At 31.9% G+C, this 20699-nt stretch overlaps 2 protein-coding genes across 15 annotated transcripts in view; one reads left to right on the forward strand and one right to left on the reverse strand.

Moving 5' to 3' along the window:
* LOC105346291 (potassium channel subfamily T member 2) overlaps positions 1 to 15317 on the reverse strand; it is a 67674-nt gene extending 52357 nt beyond the window's left edge. For 10 of the 13 annotated variants that reach the window (XM_066075337.1, XM_066075340.1, XM_066075331.1 and 7 more), the window contains exons 1-2: positions 10317 to 10377; positions 5449 to 5611 (exon numbers count right to left, since the gene is read on the reverse strand). In XM_066075337.1, coding sequence (XP_065931409.1) covers positions 5449 to 5611; positions 10317 to 10362 — 209 coding nt within the window. In that variant the 5' untranslated portion in view covers positions 10363 to 10377. Of the gene's footprint in view, positions 1 to 5448; positions 5612 to 9163; positions 9359 to 10117; positions 10146 to 10316; positions 10378 to 15191 lie in introns of those variants that run through there. The other 3 variants (XM_066075329.1, XM_066075330.1, XM_066075339.1) reach the window with 3 other exon arrangements.
* LOC105346290 (glycosaminoglycan xylosylkinase) lies at positions 164 to 20298 on the forward strand. Of its 2 annotated transcripts, none has more exons than XM_011454801.4 (9): positions 164 to 283; positions 3242 to 3612; positions 14614 to 14737; positions 15209 to 15295; positions 15677 to 15786; positions 16698 to 16872; positions 18161 to 18349; positions 18637 to 18696; positions 19252 to 20298. In XM_011454801.4, exons 2-9 carry the CDS (start codon positions 3297 to 3299, stop codon positions 19469 to 19471), a joined length of 1281 nt encoding a protein of 426 aa, XP_011453103.4. In that variant the 5' UTR covers positions 164 to 283; positions 3242 to 3296; the 3' UTR covers positions 19472 to 20298. The 2 variants fall into 2 exon arrangements, with proteins under 2 accessions (XP_011453103.4, XP_034302569.2); XM_034446678.2 differs by lacking the exon at positions 164 to 283 and adding an exon at positions 499 to 646.
* The last annotated feature ends 401 nt before the right edge of the window (positions 20299 to 20699 follow it).

The following is a 20699-nucleotide window of genomic DNA, read 5'->3' on the forward strand; positions in this document are numbered from 1 at the left end:
AGCAGTTGTTTCAATTATTGATTTTTACGATTTGTCATTTTTCACTAACGGACATAATATATTATTTATGTAACATTGTAATGCATATGCACAATACTTTTACAATACTTTATACAATGTTTTGTTAAAAATAAAAGGCTGATACTATTTTAAACTCTACAGATATCGATAGTCTTGATTTTATTATTATTTTCGTTTTGCCAATATATTCTTGAAAAATTAGAATGTTTATGGATGAAGCCTGAAAGTTTTGAGGAATATACTCGACGTCTAACGTTACACGGTATAATACAAGTTTAAATGAATGAAAAATATAGCTATTAATGTTTATGTTACGGAATTTAACCTATCTGAATTTTTTACTTAGGCTAAAGTAGCATTACGCTGAAGTCGAGCATTCGAATTTCCTCGGTTGAAATCTTGTACTTATTTACCTACTTGTACTTGATGTAGGTTAAGTTAGCCAATCAATCATTCTTGAAACTGATCGATATAAAAGCAATTCAAGAAAAAAAATCACTCTTGAATATGTTACCCTTTCAGCGCAAGTTCTAAAAGTTTTGAGGCTATATATGTGACCAAACAAAATCTTCTTAAATGAAACGACAAAGAAGAGCAGTTCTGGTTAACGTGATATAATTGATTGGTAATACAATGTAATTTGATCAGCACAATGTGAAGTTGTCACACTTATCCATGCCTCATCCCACACAAGGTGGTGTAGTACAGTACATTATGTTACTCAAACGTTAGAATTAATTTAAGATTTTAATGCATGTTTTGCTTAAACAGTTAAAACTCACTTAAGAGCAGCAATGTTTTAACTAGTTTTGCTCTGGGTTGCTTTTTTAAACTACACAGTACAAATATTGGTTGATAGTTCTTTGTAACTTTTTGTCTGTTTTATATAAAAAGGAAAATGCTTAAAAGTAGCTAAATACCTTCTTCATGTAGGTAAAAAACCAGTATTAAAAGTTATCAGGTTAATCAAGCTACATAAATAAATCTAGTGATGTTTAGTCTTAAACATATAGTTCAGGTTGACAGACAATAACTGAATAAACAAATGTTTGAATCATTCTATATTACTAAAAAAAATTGATAAAAATTACAGTGCTAGAATAATCATAATTAATTGCACTTGATTTCTAGAATATATCTCTGCGAGTTAGTGGATTGTGCGTATAATACACCTCAATGGTTTATGGCTTTTCGTATGGAAGTATTTACACTCAGTTTGATTATCATACAACGCTAATGCGCAGTATTCGATTTGTCTGCACTGCCTTGTGTTTTATAGAACTGACAATATCCATAAATAAGCATTCAATGCACAAAAATCCTATAACTGAAATTTATGCTACCTCTGTTTGTTTATTGCAGTTATCACATTCTCGAAACTAAAAGTAGTAATTTTTAATTGGGTTTTCTGAAGGAAAAATCTGGTTATTAAAATGGTGAAAATGGTAGGTGGGCGGCTGCCAAAAGGGTACCCTTATTGTACGGATAACTTCTCCTACAGTTTTCAAGATAGGAAGTTGTTCTTTTGCAGATCAATTGTATATGTATATCAGAGGTGTGCATATTGCTTGGATTTTAATTTATGATAATTAATGTAAGCAGTATTAGCTGTTGAACTTACCATAGTCAAATTTTGCCAAAATATTGCATATAGGGTACCCCTATTGTATGGGTAACTCCTACTACAGTTTTCAAAATAGGAAGTTGTTGTTTTGCAGATCAATTGTACATATAACAGAGATGTGCATATTGGTAGGATTTTAATTTCTGATTGTAAATGAAAAAAAATACCAGCTGTTGAACTCAGTCATTTTTTGGCAAAATATTGCTTATACGGTACCCCTATTGTACAGATAACTCCTGCTACAGTTTTCAAGATAAAAAGTTGTTTGTTTTGCAGATTTTATATATATATAGTATTCTACTACAGTTATTGCTGAGATCAAAGAGATGCCGTGGACATTATTCTTCAATATACCATGAACGTCATTAATAAATTATAAGATCTTAAACACATACCAAACTCGAGTCGATCATGAGTTTATAACTTAAAAACTTGCTCTTCATAAAAAAAACATTGATAACACGAGTTAGTGTCCTTTAGAGCGATGTGTATTCCCATTGTTTATTTCAAAGAGCTAATTGCGGCTGTTCCAAGACCATCTCTTTCACTGCTTGTTCGTCCAAATAAAAAAAAATTAATATGTTGATTATCGAATTCATTAATCTAAATTAATAAAAAAAAAAAAACATTCATAAATAATTTAAGTATGTATTTCATATTTTAAGGCATTCTTGTGAACACATGCGCTACCCTTGATACAATTTTTTTTTTTTGAAAAGTCCATAACATCCAATAGATATACATGTACTTCTGTTGTCTGTAATTGAAAACCCTTTTGAACAGCTAGATCAAAGATTACTGCGATGTTTAAGTTCACAATGGAAAAAAAAATTAGCATCAGAAATATTATTGTGTACACTATGTTAAGTTCATTCCAACATTTCCATGAGAATATTTTCCCTGCAAATTATCATATCATGATAATTGAGTCAAGATTATATAACCGCTTGATCATAAGTTTTGATTACTATGTTTTACTGAACTATGTTTTTGCCCTAAATGTTCAGGCCTAAAATGTGTGATGCAAATTATTCACCAGTATGTATTTTGTTCGGCAATATTATATAGGTACATGAACTTAGAAAAGTCTATATATCTATATACTAGCATGCATGTTTTCATAAGACTTTCAATCATATAGAAAATTTTGCAAGTTATAGAATCATCAATTACTATTATTCTGTTTCTTTGTGTATAGACATTATATTAAGACAGGATATTAGTGATTCATTTTTTCCCCTAAAAATGTGTATGCTCTTATTTATAATTTTTTGAAGATGTGGTATTTTTAATAAAATGGTTTAATTGACTGTTTCTCTTCATTTTACATGTGTTTTTCAACTTTATAATGTTTTTACTGAAGTAGATTCTGTAGTGACATCATCGTCTGGTCTATAACTTTTACAATAAGATAAACGTGGCACAGCTAGAGGTTGTCTTTAATCTGAGGTCAGGTCATGCCCCTGATCTAAGGTCATTGACAAAGCTTAAGGTCATATTATGGCACTTACATGTATCTTAAAGAGGTCACACAGGGGGTGTTAGTATTTCTTGAACAAATCCAGTTTAAACTCTAGTTCTGCTTTTCTTTTGCAGCTATCAATAAAGGAAGGACAACTCTGAGAAAGAAACCTACAATGAGGTTATTATCATGAGAAGAAAATGGAGAGTGGTGGTTTGCCTAACTGTGATCTTTATTTTGTATGTTTCATACAAAATATTGGAGCCAGACATCAAAAGGGAGATAATTCAGGCAGACTCAATTATCAAAGAAGTCCCAGTTGTAATGGAAGATAACTCCAGACTCAGTGAAGAGGAGGCTAACACAGATGTTGAAAAACTTGTGAAAGAGTTGCAGAAAAAATACTGGATCAATTTTCATTACCCTCTGAAGGATTCACCATGGCGAGTTGCAGAAAAAATGGTAACAGAGAGGGAAGTGCATCCGGAATATGCACCAGAAATAGGTAAATAGTTGATATATTTGTGTTGGATATGATCTTTGAAACCAGACTTTATTGTAGGTGGCTAAATATCAAAATCCTCATTAATGACTAATGATGACAAAGTAAGGTAAATGTATTAGTCTTATTGAAGAAAAAAATATACCGTTATATATATTAATTTAATTAGGATATTGAACATGTAACAATTTTTGTATTGAGAATATCATGTATGATTTAGACCAGGAATAATAGGTGTTTTAATTAACAGTTGGATTTTATGCTTGTAAAATATATTCATATATATGCTCTAAATAGACATAAAAAGGACAGTGAGTTGTACATGAATCTTTATCCTTTGGTCACTTGCCCAGAACTAGACTGCTAGTAATCAGCAGGCTTTTTTATGAATGCTGCAAGGCCTTTTATTCATTTACTCTCACACAAGCCACATAAGGCCAGCATTTTTTTATTTTTAGGTTTACAAACCCGCCGCTCGGTTTTCTGAGTTTTTAGAAAAAAAATAAAATTACAAAAAAGACCTTTTTTTTCTCCCCGACAGCAAATTTTTTCTCGTAGGAAAAGTATATCGTCATTGTTATCACAGAGGCATAAAATCTGCTCTTTTTGTGTCATGATAGCCTAAAAATTTCTTACGCATCTTTTTCTCGTGCTACATTCTTCAGAGAAGCTTCTAAAAACACTCTGCTGTGAGTTTCATACTTTGAAGTTTTACCGACAGTGTTGACCAGTGGCTAGACGAGATAGTCACACCTCACTGAACATGGCTTTGATAGTTACCTGTGCAGCTGTTTTCATGTACATCACTGTAAAATGATTCCCTTTCTTTTTGTGTTGAATTGGCATATGTATTCATTGGCTTTTTTAAAAATTTATTTTACAGAGAGAGAGAGAGAGAGGTATATTATAAATTTCTGCAGTAACTATTCTCATGAACACATTTTAAAGTGACCTGCCTAGTGAATTAAAAAAAAAATCATATTATTGTTTGTGCATTTTCCGTTATTTTCAATTAAAATTTACCATTACATTATTCATTGCATAGTTGTACTTTATACATGGAAATTCAACAGGATAAAATACATGCACACATATAGTTGCAGTGATTTTATAGCTCGTCTGTTCACATTCACACTGTTATGTTTGAGTTTTCTCACATATAAACACCCAACCAATTTTGTAAATAAAATGTGAGATCAATGAAGTTGAATATTTTTTAACTGCAGAAAACGTAAAAGTACTAAATATTTTGTATATTAATAATTAAATACTAGTATCATACAGGAGAAAACATTATTACTTTATGTACATAAAATTTAGGTTTTTTTAAAAAAATGAAATGTTGACATGTCCGACAATAGTCTGACTAGTAAATTTGAATCTCGGGCTAGTAACTTTGCGGCCAAATTTTGTAATTGCAAACCCCTGACATTGCTATATGTACATGTAATTATCAAAGCTGTATGTCTAATATTCTATTGTACTATTTCAGAGATATGTTACACAGATGACATACTTTTCACATGCTACACTTGATGCAGTTATACACCACTATCATGAAGTTGTCATTCATTATATTAATATTAGAATAAAGATGATGTCATAAAAGTTTTTTTTTCTCCTACAGAACTTAACGATTTTATGGTTCGTAAACCTAAAAGTAAAAAAATTGTAGGTCAAAAGAGATTTTTTTTTTTATTTCCTCCTCCTACGAAACTTTATCATTTTGTTGTTTGTAAACCTAAAAATAAAAAAATGCTGGCCTAAAGGGGCTCTTACTGTGTGCATTTGCTTAATTAACAACAACAAAAAAATCTAATGAAAAAAGCTGAGGCATACCTTTCTAGGTTGGTCTCTGAGCCATATGCATAATTCAGAATATCCCGATCTGGCCCAGATGAAAAGGCTGGAACCTTGTGATATCTAATGTTCTTCATGGCGCGTCTGTCGCGGGCTTGATATCGCCGATGATGTCTGGTACCATCACACTTTTCTTCTATCACTAAAGAAGAGTTGGAGCCAAACATTATTGAAGTACTCCGGAATTAAACTCAAAGAAGATTTCCTTCCTTAAATGTTTACTACACTAAGTTTTGAGGGGGAAAGTTTATCAAGTTTGTTGTATATAGCCTTGACCATGCAAGGGTTTTAAATGCTTCCTTTTTGAAATTATACTGTGATGATTAATTTTTGCATGCTGTTTAATTTTAAAATAATTCTAATTAATCATAAATCTAGGCTCTTTTAATCTATATTTTTAAAATTTCTTGTTATATTACTTAATAAGAACTGTGTTTCTTGTCATTTGTTAACCAAGTCACAATGATTTTAATCCTTGGATTTAGTAAAGATTAATTTAAGTATGGGTACTAGTACAGTACAGTCTACCTTTATTAATCTTTCTTTTTTTAGCCACAAACAAATTTGTTGGAAGTTTTGCTGAACATACAGCCAAGATAAATTCTAAACAAAGTACAAATACATAAACTTTGATGATTGTCTTAGGAGTAGAAACGTTTGCTATTCATCTTTTCTGCACAGCAACACATAGTTATAGTAGAGGAGTAATGGCATACACTTGTTCTAGCTGGACCATTTCAGTTATTGCCTAAGTGAGCATTCAGATATTTTGAACATGATTATCAGAGATTTAAATTGCTAAATGAGACCTCTGCAACAAATAAAGAAATGGTGATTATTTCTAGAAACATCAAAGTATATGTTCAGTAGTAAAATGATTGGGACTAATACTGTTTACCTGTTGATTTAATTGTCAAGGATTGGGAAATGTCATATCATAATGGTATTAGAACCATTTTAACAAGAGCTTGAACTTTGGGTAGATGCGTCAAACAGCAATGTGATTTAAAATCAACAAGATTTGTCTAGCTTTTGAGTCTCTGCATATTTTGCTTGAAACCGCATCATTTTTAATTTGTTTTGACGCAAGAAATAGATAACTACATCCAACCAAAAGTTCAAGGTCTTGTTAAAATGGTTCTATTTAAACTATAAAGCACTTTCTTTGGTGGGATATGAGGGTGGCAACATTGCAGAAAAATAAATGATGCATTAGTTATATTTACATCTTTTTTTAAAAAATTAATAGATTTATTGTAAAAAGTACTTGTAAGTAAAATTTACTAAATTACTGTTAATGTCCAACATTACATTACCTAAAAGAAACAGCCAAATTGTCTCCTATGGGAATTTGAGCTTGACATCATCATGATTATTTCGTGCAGTCCATGATTTTTTCTTAGGTCGCTGTAGGTTTTGACCAATCGATAAACAGGGCATGTAGATACTAGTCTTGTTGTTTCTATTGAGCGATGAATTAACTACCATACATGTATAAGTTTCCATAAGAAATTGAAACATATTCAGTGTATGTAAATATAATAGAATACAAATACATGTACTTAAAATAAAATTCTATTTTGCTTTGATATTAATACCAATCCTCCAGATTCTACAGAATAGGATTTGTGATGAAGCATTAGACACACAGTACTGTAATACATTAATGTGTGTGGAGTATAAAACACTATAGTAATCAGCCTATAGGGACTCACAGTAATTTGATTGGGGTAGAATAACACATCATCACAAAATGGCTGACCTTTTGCAAAAGTCAACTTGTTTTGGATTATTAAAATAACAGTGTTTTTAATGTTTACAATAATGCAACTGTCAAGGGATAAGCGCATTGGGTAATCGTTGTGTTTCATTTAAAAGTTAACTCAGAAGTAAACATTCTCGCTATTCTATAAGTTTAAATGAGGAAGCATATTTCGAATGTAAATACCAGGTATATATAATTAATGTGTTAACAACACTTCATTTTTCATATTAATAATAGGATTCATTGGTTTGATCAAGTGATTATTGGGCATTAGAGGAAGTTTTTTTGTACAATTGTTTGAAAAGTATTAGATATTTAAATTACTATGGTCTTCTTTCAAGGAAATTTCAATAGCATAAAGATTTGGAGATAAAAGCATATATATATTTTAAATATTTCCATTTTTAAAAATATATCCCCATGAGAGTGATGAGACATAGCAAGAGGATTTTCAAAAACCAAGGAGTTCTAATCTTCTCCCTTGACAGAGTGTTAATGGTCAACAATTTTGATTGAATGCAGGCTCACATCTAACAGATTATTTTCCAGGCAACGCATATTGATGTAGATGGCATTACCATCAGCCCAGACTTTTTCTTGCTTATTAATCTGTCAAGATCAAGGACAAATCAGAAACCTTGAATTGGGATCATGAGTTGCATGTATTTAACTGTTTTTAGATTTAAGGTGGTATGGGGCATCCGTCAATATTAAGATGCATTAAAGTACATGATAATTGAACTTTCACCTGTTTAGAACTTTTAACCAAAAAATATGTTTTATGAATTTTTGGAAAGGTAAAATTTTCAAAATCCCCAGCGGTTTTCGAACTCATGACTTAAAGATTTGTAGTGAACCTCTAACCCACTGTGTTATGATGTCAGGTGACAATTTCTGGAAAGAAACTATGAATTTACTTTTGATTTTATTGTTTATTTTGATAAATAGTACATCACAACATGGAGGTGTCCCATACCACTTTAAAGGGGCATGGTCATGATTTTGGTCAAAAATTATTTTTTCGATTTTAATGTTTACAATGCTTCAGTGAGGCATTTTTAATAGGCGACCAAAATTTTAGTGTCATTAGTTGAGTTTTAAGGGATCGAGATACAGAGTTTATAATTCTTTGCTATGTAAACAATTTAAAGCTTTTGTTTATATTTTGAATGTTGAAGTGACAATTCCAGTTTTAGACCTCAACTGAACGTGTTAACCAAAAGGAACTGTTTATTTATGCTTAAAATGAATAAGAAGATAGACAAAATTCAATTTGATCATAAGAAATGCATTTTTAAAGCATTGTAAATGATAAAAATAGAAAAATAAAATTTGACCAAAATCGTGACCATGCCCCTTTAAGGTGGTATGGGACACTTCCATGTTGTGACGTATTGTTTATCAAAATAAACAATAAAATGAAGTGTAATTATGTAAGTAGTTTCTTTCCAAGTATTGTCACCTAACAGCGTAGCGTAGTGGGTTAGAGGGTTTACTACAAATCTGTAGGTCATGAGTTCAAATCCTGCTGGGGTTTTACAATTTTTAAGCTATTTTTGGGTAAATATTGTAAAATTTGAACATTCTAAACCTTTGAAAGTATTTCAATTATTATGTACTTTAATCAACAGATGTCTCAAACCACCTTCAAGAGGAGTTCAATGAGCAACAGCTTGAGTTTTGATCTACTCACCCTGTACTCATTGTGAGCTAATTAACAATGGATGTATTAACCTAAAGCTTCACATTGCTCTTGTTTTTCACTTTTTATACATTTTTAAGCTTTCAGTTCTTAAGAAAACGTCTTTTTTGCCTGCCTAATTTTTAGAACAATCATTTGGTAGAAAAAAATCCCTTGTAATCTACAGTAGATGGAGATGGAGGATTTAACATTCCTTTACTGTACTAGGGCTCAATAGAAACACTTACCCCACTATTGACCAGCGCAGCTAGGGATCACAGTATTAGAAGAGGTCATTATGATAAAAGCAGTGATTATCATTTGGAAATTGAACTCCGTACATTTCACTGTCAAAAGCCATTTCCTATTTTGTCAATAATCTGGTCAAAAAACTTGCCAAACTGATCTATGTTGTGCGTGGTGGGGCAACAGCATGTGGATTCTCTAAATTACCGATGGAGTTGGAGCTTGAAAATCAATGACTTTACCTCTCTCTCTGTCAACATCCACGTTTCTGGCTTACACACACATATAAAAAAATGGAACATACTACTGAAGACATGTTTTTACTTTTAACAGTGCCAAGTATACAATTTGTTCATTTGTCTCAACACTCATACTTTTAGTTTACGTCAGAATAATTGCCAATACATCTGAAGCTGATTACCTGGTACATTAATGAATTGTTAGATGAAAGTTACAGTGTTTTGGATATGGTAATTTATTGTTTAAAAGTGAAATTTGAGGACATTTTAGGTCGTGCAGTGTAGATCTAATAGTATTACGGCTTATGCATTTTCATAGTGTCAGGATCACAGTAGTGTCATTGATTATTTGGCTAGAGATATCAAGTAGGTGTTTATATTATTCATGATCTAGCTGACATAAATGCTGAGAAGTTTAATTGCCCTGAGCAAAAAAGAAATTCCCAATCCCTGAGAGAGAGAGAGAGAGAGAGAGAGAGAGAGAGAGAGAGAGAGAGAGAGAGATGCTTAAATTGCTGAATAATGAAAGTGTTTAGACTGAATTATTTTGGTTTTCAGCAAGTGAAAAAATGCAACTTGTTTTTGGCTACTGATGAAGTTAAAATTTACATATATGCAATTTGCTATTGAAATGGTTCAATCTGCATATCTATACTAGTTGCATGAGACAATTTGACAGACTAAACAAGAGGATCTAAAAGTCTACCATCATCTTACCTTTTTCTTTCATCTAGAAGTCCAAATAATCAACACTGAATGAATTCCTAGTTAACTCCTCTGTACAGTGTATATTGAACCTTCAAAGTGTGATTTTGCTAATAGACCGATACCAGTAAAGTCTCATAATATTATAAAGAATAATTCATGAAGTCTCTCCAGTTGCATACTTCTGCTTTAGTAAAGTATAAACTCCTACCTGTAATTATGGCATGTTCATTATAAGTGTTCCCATACTCTTTCATGATTGATCAAAATGGAATTGTGGTAGCGATCAATTCTGTGTATGTAAAATGTTTAAATAGATCATATTTGTTTGTGGTGTTATAAATACCCTCTTACATACATGTATTTATTGGAGAACCATTTTTGAGGTTCCTGTGTATTGATTTATAGTGTCCTCACACAAAAGAGAACTCATGAAGGTCACTGAACAATGATGTAGTTTTCAATACTAATCATTGGAAACTGAATCATTGACATGGTTATTTTAAAGCCCCTTTCAGAATTGGTGCATGAGCAGAAGGGACAAAATATTCATGTGACCAAAAAAATTACCCAGTAGATATGGCTCAAAAACTGTTGCCAAAGTAATCCCATATGAAAAGTACTTGTACAAAACTCGCACGATTCAGAGCGACTGTTGTGCGATGTAAACACATTGAATCTTGCAATATATCTTGCAGCTATATTCAACTGTTGTACAATAAAAGCGGGTGTTGTAAGATAATGCGATATGATTGCATGGAAGACCAGTTGATCGGACTACTGCATGAACGTGCGGCAATGCGATAGAACTTGTGGTGCTCGTTCGATCATGCGTTCCATCGTAGGAATGCTCGAACGAGTCAGAGGGGTATACATACTGCCCATTTCCGATGCTCTTCAGTAAACAGATATGCTGATACAGTGTATACTGTAGAAAAGAGCTATGTTTACTTTCGCTCATTTCGTTCTTTTTGTCAGTTAGCAAATTAAGACTTGGCAAAATCCATTGTCTTATATTGTCTCTCTTTTACCACAACATTGTTGGAGCGAATTCAAGACGAGGGAAAACCGTAAGTAGAAGCGATAATATCATGGGGCGAAAATAACCCTGTATCCAGTATATACTATTATTATACTTTCATGTTAAATACTGAAATCTGATTGGTTAAGACGCAGTTGATAATCCGTTCTATTACCCTCAGCGTTAGCAACACCCTTGGCAAAGGGTAACACAACGAATTGTTACATGCGCGTAAATTATGCGCGTACGGTTCACCATAAAATTCACAACACATCTATATGAAAACAGAGTTTTCTTTGCACTGAAGACATTCAGTATAATAAAATAAATAGTGCCTGTTTGGGAGGGTAAGAGTTGAAATTGACCCCGAGAAAACCATGAAATTGACACCCCGAGAAAACCATTGTCAACCGACGGGAAGCAGAGGTTGACAATGGTTTTCGAGGGGTGTCAATTTCAACTCTTACCCTCCCAAACAGGCACTATTTATATAGTGGCATCCATGGAAACTGAAACCGATAAATCTTGCAATGACAGTAAAACATTGCAAGATAACGAGACACATTGAGCAACAGTCTCATGGTTGCCAAAACATGCATAAACGGCTGCAAATTATCTTACAATCTTTGAAAATTGTGCATCGCTCTTGCGAGTACAGGTGCACAAAACATTGTAAAACGTTTGTACTAATGTTTGTGCATTGCAATAATTTGAATACGGTTTGAATAGTGTGCATGTCCATTATTTTAAGGAGACTTGATTTGACCACAAAAAACGCATGCAACGAATGCAAAAGCTCACGCAACGAATGCTATAGCTCATGTGAAGCCAAAATATTCCAATTGCAAAGTGTTGAAAAGTGCCTGTGCGCCAATTGTGATAGGAGCTCAAAACTCGCAAAATCCTTTGGCCAAGTAGATTTACTAATTAATGAATAGTGCAGTTTTTAGTCCTGTCAGTTTCTATTGAGCTATGAATTACAATCAATTTTTGTAAGAAACAGAGGGAATCATACTTCATTGATGTAAATATTTTGCTATATTATATATATAATGGCTACATTTTATATCTAATTAACTATTTCATAAAAAATTCATAAAAATTAGTATAGTGAATTGGGTAAACACATCTTTACTTCTACTTAACTATAGCTATCATTTTTGCATACTGAAGCATTAAATACCATGAATATACCTTCTTTGAAACCTAATATAATTTATTGTAAATTGAAGGAGTCATGTGAAAATAAAGAGCTGCTTTTCAAATCTATAAAAAAGTGTGTTGTAAAATATGTAAATTTTTCACCTCTATTGGACTTTTTCATTTCACTATATAAAAAACAAGTATGTTAGCAATAGAACTTTGCAGGGGAACACTTAATTGATATTAATTAATAAAACACTTTCAGTTTTAAATGTGATATTGCAAGTACTGATAAAATCTGGAAAGAACATTTCAAATACTGTAGAAATGTTAATTTGCTTTTGTTTTGTTAATTTGTAATAAACATAAACATCACCATGCATATCAGCCATAATTCTACCAATAAATTTTCAATGTTGAATCCATGCTTTGAGTATTGCCAGCTGTCTTGTTTTACAGGTGGCTTTTTTTTTTTTTTAAGATTAAGAGTATATTTATACGTGGTAATTTAGTTAAAGGTTAAATAGTTTGTAATTGTATACTAGATTATTTAAAATATGCTGTCATCCTAAATTGAGGCAACTTTGTACATTGATCAAGTGATTTTGAACTATTGGAGAGCTTAAATTGGCTTTGATTTTTTACATGCCACTTTCTGTGGATAAGGATATGAAAAGAGGGAAAACGTCAATAAATCTTTTCAGCTACAACCTTATTAAGGCTGGCAGTCTAGTGATACAAGAGCCTCATAGCCACATGTTTAGTATGAATGTTATTGTTTGGGGAATACATGTTTGTTGCAGTTAACAAACTTTAATTACAGAAGCTGTTATGTTACCAAAAACTACAACAAAACAACAAAATCATACTCCTTAGACAGAGAAACTGACCTGTATATATTGAATTTTGAAAAAAAACAAAGAAATTGTACATGTATTATGTAATATGACTACATATGATTTTTAAATGTTATTGTAACAACTACCTTAAACTATATAATATAATTAGCATGTCAATTAAGATTTAATTACAATTACCGGTATTTTGCAATTTTAAGAAAGTCAAAATATTCAAAATAATGATGAAAATACCTCCATGAAAGGTGTACAAATATGTTATAGAATTATGACATGTCTAAGTAAGTATCCATGCACAAAAATTTAGATTAAAACATAAAGCAGATCAACATTAGTTCAATTCAAATTGGATGAACCAGCTAGTTGACCAGATCAGATTTCAGGTTACATGTGTATTAAGGAAGAGCAGTTCAAAGTCTGTCCAGTGTGTTAAGGTTTTGATTCTTGATGTCACGGAACATATACACTGCATGTACAAGTATTTGATGTAAAATGAAGTGAATATGCATGTTAACATGGTAAAGGAAATTCTATTTGTTGATGACACTTTAAGACTTCCTTATGTGTCTGAGGATTCTTTGCCAGAGTCAGCCTTCAGATTAAATGTTTCATACAAGAAAGTAAAGCAATATATTTTGCCTGAAGAAAAATGACTTTTCATTAGGACTTGAAAAGAGAATTGGTCAATAGCTTTCTTTTGCCCAAATCACTCTCTCTGCTCTCCAAAACAACTGTCAATCAAGTACTGATTTATAAGTTTCTGAGCTTATTATTTCACTAGATACAATGTTTTGTTTTACATTACAAGTAATGTTGCATGGTTTTTCTCTTTTACACAAAATCAATTTGATATTAAAAATCTAGATTGATTTGAAACAGCGGAAATATATTCTTGTTGGATAACCACCAGCACATGCATATTCATTTTGGGAATCATTGATTGATGCTGTCTTTAAATTGATTAGAGTGTTGCAAGCATCAAAACACAGGATGCATGCTCCATATAAAATATTGATAAAAGAAGATCACAAATTAAATATTTTATTCCTGTTCTTAGTCAGGTTTAACACTTATGGCAGATATTTATTGATGCATAGAAGATTTATTTGTCAGACTGGGAGTCTGATGCAACTTTTTATTATTTAAAGAGTATGGTAGATAATTGCTTTAGAAAACTTTCAGAGTATTTCAAAAATCAATTTTGCTGCAATGGTAATATTAAATGAATACTGTAGATAGTGTCTATTAAAGATATCATTTCAATGTCTCAGCGTGTAATGTCTTTATGGAGAGGGATATGGGGGATATAGGAAAAGGAGGAGAGACATCTTCAGATTTATATATATGTAGAGGCTGTCTACGGTCTGTCAACCATCAACTTTTTATACAGTTACGGAGAGAGAGAGAGAGAGAGAGAGAGAGAGAGAGAGAGAGAGAGAGAATTGGTTTAATACTGATCTACATAGTATTTTTTGTGTTTGTTTTAGGTTCAATACTGAAGGCAATGGCTACAAGGAAAATTTTATCAGCTGACACGGGCTATAAAGGGACACAACTCAAGCTTACACTGATACTTGAAGGAGGCCAAATTGTAGCATTTAAACCTAGATGGTACTAGCCATGCATGCACAGTTAAGAAAATGAATAAAACTGTTTATTTTTTGCAACAGTATAAAGAAGAGGGACTCCCAATTTCAGGGGGTTTTTTTACCGCCTGTGGTCCATCCATCTGTCCCTTTCCCATTATTCTGTCTGTAAATATTTTAAATATCTCTTTTTATTTTTAGGACCACTTCATTTCTGATCAGTTAAACTTGGCACAAACTATTCTTAGGGGAATAGGGATTCATATAGTAAATTATTTTAAAGAAAAGAAAATTAAAACACTGTGAAAATTGAGTTTTGATGTTTTAAAAATGTTTTTACTGCTATAAACTCTAAGAGCAGGATGTTTTATAAGAAATACAAAAGTAAACAATATACATGTAATACACTTTGGAAAAAAAACATTTAAAAGAAAACACCTGATATTAATTAGGGCAAAAATTATACTATTAGTAATTACCTGTACATTTCATGCAGGTACAGAAGAGAGGAGATTTTCACAGAGACTCCATACTCTGGTGCTGACCGTCACAATGGAGAGATTGCTGCATTCCACCTCAACAGGTAGTCACTCAATACTGTATACATGTAGTATAGGGAAATTATCATGCACAGTGATACAGAGAAGTACCGTGCTACAAGTTCTTATTTGACAGTTCTTGTGGTACCATTACCTAATAGTTGTGAGATTACCAGCATTACTACATGACTTCATGCCATTAATCAGTAAACATCCTTTTTTATCACGTAAGAAGCAGTAGTGGATGCTTACAGAGGATGCTATACCAGTTTTATATTTCATTCCCCAACAGTTAGGGTACAGATATATTTTGTATAAAACTCAAATTGTTTACATGTATGAAAGGATGAACAACATTTTTCAACTGCTCCACAAGTGAGACGTTTATAGTTAATCAAGTTTTCTTGGCAATTTTTTCACTACAGGATAATGGAATTTAGACGTACTCCTTTAGCTGTGGGAAGAAAAATCAATTTAAACACAGAAATCATTCCAAATGGATCAGAGCAGCTACTGAAGACATTTTTTGTCAATGGTAAATTTAGACAACTCTCAGAGTTGCATGTTCGTATTGATAAATAATTTGATTCTTCCTCCCTTGTTTATTGTTTTGGTAGAGATTTACATTAGCATGATTTTCTTTTTATCGCACCGATTGAGTCATTACTGCAGAAAAAGTGCAGATATATGATCTATCCAATGCTTTATGCGTATGAAATATGGAAATTGGTCTTACTCAGTCAAGTCCTGCATGCAGGGGTTTGGGTTGGTTGCAGTAATGTAGTTGCTTTATTATCCTCTAAACAATGACTTTAAAATAAATGGATAAATGAGATCAAGAGTGGCAGCACCCCACAATAACTGTTAACCTTTGAATTGAATTTGATTTCAAGGTAAAATTTAAAGTAATTATCAGTTTAAAATCTGAATAACCCTTTTTAAATAATTAAGAGCCAATATTGGTCTCTTATTCGTGAAACCTTATTCGAAAATAAATACTTTAAAAATTCATCAAAAATTATATCAGTGTGATGAAATACCCTTAGAGTCACTGCTACTCAAAAAATATTGACATTAACTCAGTTTTGAATTCATGATAAAATAAGTTTAGATGACAACTTGTAACTCATTTATCTTTACACATTAAACTTGATGTAGTTTTTGCCGGGGATTCTATGAAACTTTGCTTTATCGAAGAATTTGCTATATCAGTGTTAAAATTATACTAAACGGGTTTTACCGTATTAAATTAGAACAGTATACAATTATGACAATGACACAGGGTAACTGGTACATCATACTTTTTCACTCATATTATGCCAAACAGAAGAAAAGAACACTTTTTTAATACAATACTGAAAGTTTTCATTGTAAATTTCTCCTGTAATCTAATACCAGTATATCATTGTATGAGTAGTAAAAAAGGCATTTTGTATTTTGTTGTAGGTTCAAACACCTGTTTTTACGGTAAATGTTACTACTGCAAGGGGGAGGAGACGGGTGTGTGTGGTGAGGAGGATATACTGGAGGGGGCTGTTATACTGTGGCTTCCCAGGGCTTACCCCTTAAAGACTCACAGACATCCATGGGCCAGAACCTATGTCACTGGAAAACTAGCACAGTAGGTTCTCCAGTGTATAAGGCCACATCAAATTAGTTTTTGGATTCTCATCCTTGCCCGCCCTCTGAAAGTGACTTGCTCCAATATATTTAATTTTTATTTTGAAAAAAAAATTGTGTGGAAAAAAATTAAAAAAAAAAAAAAACGGGTTTGGTATACAAAAAAGTCAATATATTTTATTGACTGCTTGACATGTTGATTATCATTTGATTCCAGTCATGTTTGTTATTATTAGGACACAAATTTCTTCATGCAGTAAAAAAAAAATACACCAATCTGCCCCACATTTTTGCAAATCAGGATGAAATTGAATCTTAATATTTATTTTATGTGGTCTATATAGATTATTACATGGAAATTTATGTTATGATTTTTATATCATATACTTATAAGAAATTCCATCTCTCAGTTGTATTTTTACTTGGCATCTATCCTATTTACATGCTAATGGGTAATTAAGACCTATGTCTTTGGATTTTCTATAGTGATCATTCTGTCCACCCATTAATAATATCATTTGTCCACAATATTTTCAGCATGAAAATTGCAGCTCATATTGCTTTAATACATTTCTTCACAATTCACTATTATCTTTATGTCCTTTATTAAAGGGAAATTCATTGATAACCTCAACGATGATATCTTGTTTTTATTGGATATTTGAAGCCTGAGAAAGTTTCCTATCAATTATTATTCCCTTTTTACAGGGTAAATGAGCAGGAAACGAACATTTGAAATTAGAAATTATACATGTATGTTAAAGAATTAAAAAAGAAATTCTCCAATAATAAGCTGATGTATAAAGACCAAGGCTGAAAATATCAATGAATGTTGGATTAAATCGTCCTCACAATTGATGTAGAGTTCATTGCAACATGTATAGAGAGAATGCCTCAGATATTGTTAATGGGGTGTTGAAGAAGAGCAGTGGACAATGCACTCGTTTATTACAGCTGAGTTCCGAGTCTGAACCCCCGTGGTCGTAAGTAGTTGTATGTAAAAGGGTGTGGTAGTTTCCCACCTGAACACGTGGGTTTTCTCTGCTTGGGTACTCCAGCTTCCTCCCACACCAATGACCCCCTCACGCTATCTTGCCAACGAGAGATATTAAAATAAGCTGCTGAACTAGTTTATTACCAGTAATCATAGTAAAATAGATGAAGTTTAGTTGAAACTGTTAAAATGCCCATCTGAATTAAGCACAGAAATACCCAGCATTTTGCTTTTTTCCAGCTGTTCTATTGAATTTCAGACATGTTTTTCACCAACACAGTTTTCTTTGTTTCAGATGGGAAAAAGATCCAAATTACTGCACTGCTGTTCAAGCCAGCCATATTTACTCTCAAGGACCGAGGCTTCTTGATCTTATAGACACTGCTATTTTTGATTTTCTCATTGGAAATGCAGACAGACACAGATATGAAACCCTTGGAAATCAGATGGAATCTGTCTTTCTGATGCTAGACAATGGAAAGAGGTAGTCTTTCAATACAAGCTCAAGCATTTTCTTTCTTTTCTTTTTTTTTGGTAATGTGTGTTCCAAGAAAATATATTAATTATACAATGTCTCATTGATAGTTAAAAAATTTAGGATTTTAATGTCAAATAAATTCTCTGATATTATTTAATTAAGAAATGCTTTAAAAAAAAGTAAAAGTTTTCTCCAATGAAGTAATTTTTATCTTTTATATTAACCACAAAAGCCATATTTCAAGGAAAAGATACCTGGTAAATCATTGCTTAGTTTTACTGGTATTTTTACAGCTTTGGTAACCCTTTCCATGATGAAATATCAATCTTGGCACCTTTATACCAATGCTGTATGTAAGTAGTATACATACCAGTATTCATCATTATAAACAACATATCTGCACCAATGGCTTATCAATGTGATGTATATTCACTTACAAAATTGCAAAAACAATTTGAAATTGAACATCATCTTGTAAAGAATGTTTTTAAAGGCTTTTACCAATGCAGAATTTGATTTCAAGAATTTATAGAGTCACACTGGAGTAGTACTGTATATATAATGGTAATTTTTCCCTCGTGTTTTTTTCTCCCTTATACAAATGTAAATGATTTTGCACTGTCTAAAATTTGCACCAGGCACATTGAAATTAATAGAGATAACTCTGTCTTGTATCATTTCACCCAGTCTTTAAATTTTCCCACTGAAAACTAGGGTAAAAGGGGCGAAAATAAAACAAGGGCGAATATTTCCCATCAAACAGTATCTTAAATTTGCTGGTCTCAGACTAACCAGCCATCGATTATTTCAAGCCTTCCACACTTTTAATTAAGTTTTAGTTACTGGTAATCACAAAATCCCATGTAAATTGATTATTTTAGTATTAAATTCTCGTAAATTTTTCTTAGAGTTAGAGATGAGACATACAAAAGACTGCTTACCCTTAAGAATGGAGTACTGAGTAAAGTGCTAAGACAGGTGCTGAAACAGGACCCGATATCCCCGATACTGGCCGAGCAACATTACCCAGCCCTTGATAGGCGTGTGACAATTGTACTAGAGAAAATTCAGACTTGTATTGATAAAGTACCAGGAAAAACAGTCTTGGTAAGAAAAAAAGGGTCTTAACAAAGACTTTCTATAGATCTTTTTAATGAATTACAAGGTGGCAGGAATTAGGATAATATACAATTATACTTGTTTAGCATACTAAATATTGTTTAGTTCAGGTTAGCTAGTTGTTTGAAATCATTTGTTTGCTAAAATGTGCATTATTTATTCTGTTTAATCCAACATTATTAACTAAGTAAGTGTATATGTTTTACATTTAATTTTTCGTTTTATCTTGGAATGTTCATTTTCTAGTCAGGCTTGCCAGTACATGTATCATTGATTTTTCCCAAATGATTTTTTATACCATATTACTGTGTATGACAGAGCATCTATTTTTCATTAAGAAGTTTAGAATGATAACACATGTGCATGTTACTTAATTAAGATTCAATGTCTTTCACTAAAACAATTTTATTATGGAGTAAAATGAGAGATAGACTTAAGAGTGGTAGACCCATAGTAACTGTTGTATATTTATGCAAATTAAGACTCAAAACATTGTTCTTTTAAACTTTGTTATTATAATCATTTATATGCTGAAAAGTGTAAATGAATCCTTCCAAAGTCAGTGTATGAAAGGGGATGTGAAATTAAACTGATAATGTCTTAGTGGATGAACATGTAATGGTTGTCTTCAGAGAGAATCACTTAGGGCATTAATTGTTTTATCAACATCATATTTGTGTTGTAGTTTGTATATGATTCATAAGGGTTGGTTCTTTACAGTTTTTTCTATTTAAGGTTTATTTTTATCCATGAAAAAATTGTTGGCAATAACTTTAATATTGTACAAAATAATTGTTTTTCTCTTTGTTATTTTTAATCTTAGAATAAATTAATTGCAAACAAAATTCTTATTTCTTAATTAACACAAACTTATTATTTCATTTTGTTGAAATACGGGCCTAGCAAAGTTTTTTGCACCTTCTACTTCATAAAAAAATCTTCAACAATGTAAATCTTTTGTAATACCTGGCCGGTAATATAAAAGTGACAAAAGTCTTACATTACAAAAATTTTATATACATGTACGTAATAATATGAATTTGTAAGACAGCTATGGTTTTGAATTCAATATATTTCATGTAACTTTTCAATTGTCATGAGATGTAAAAAATGTAGATGTATAAATGTAAGATTTAATTGTGAAGTTTGTCAGACCTCAGGACTTTGCTGTAACTGAGTTTTGCTGTACTTTGTGACAATTTTTTTTTCATAAGGTGCATGAAAGTTACATAGAAAA

This window comes from Magallana gigas, chromosome 2, assembly GCF_963853765.1.
Source record: "Magallana gigas chromosome 2, xbMagGiga1.1, whole genome shotgun sequence".
Classification (NCBI taxonomy): Eukaryota; Metazoa; Mollusca; class Bivalvia; order Ostreida; family Ostreidae; genus Magallana; species Magallana gigas.

What these genes read in the sequence shown, in the direction of transcription:
- LOC105346290 (XM_011454801.4), top strand. Translation starts at nt 3,297, where the DNA reads ATGAGAAGAAAATGGAGAGTGGTGGTTTGCCTAACTGTGATCTTTATT. An exon ending in GTAGCATTTAAACCTAGATG is followed by an intron (nt 14,738 to 15,208) that starts GTACTAGCCATG and finishes CATTTCATGCAG; the next exon opens with GTACAGAAGAGAGGAGATTT. An exon ending in GCTGCATTCCACCTCAACAG is followed by an intron (nt 15,296 to 15,676) that starts GTAGTCACTCAA and finishes TTTTCACTACAG; the next exon opens with GATAATGGAATTTAGACGTA.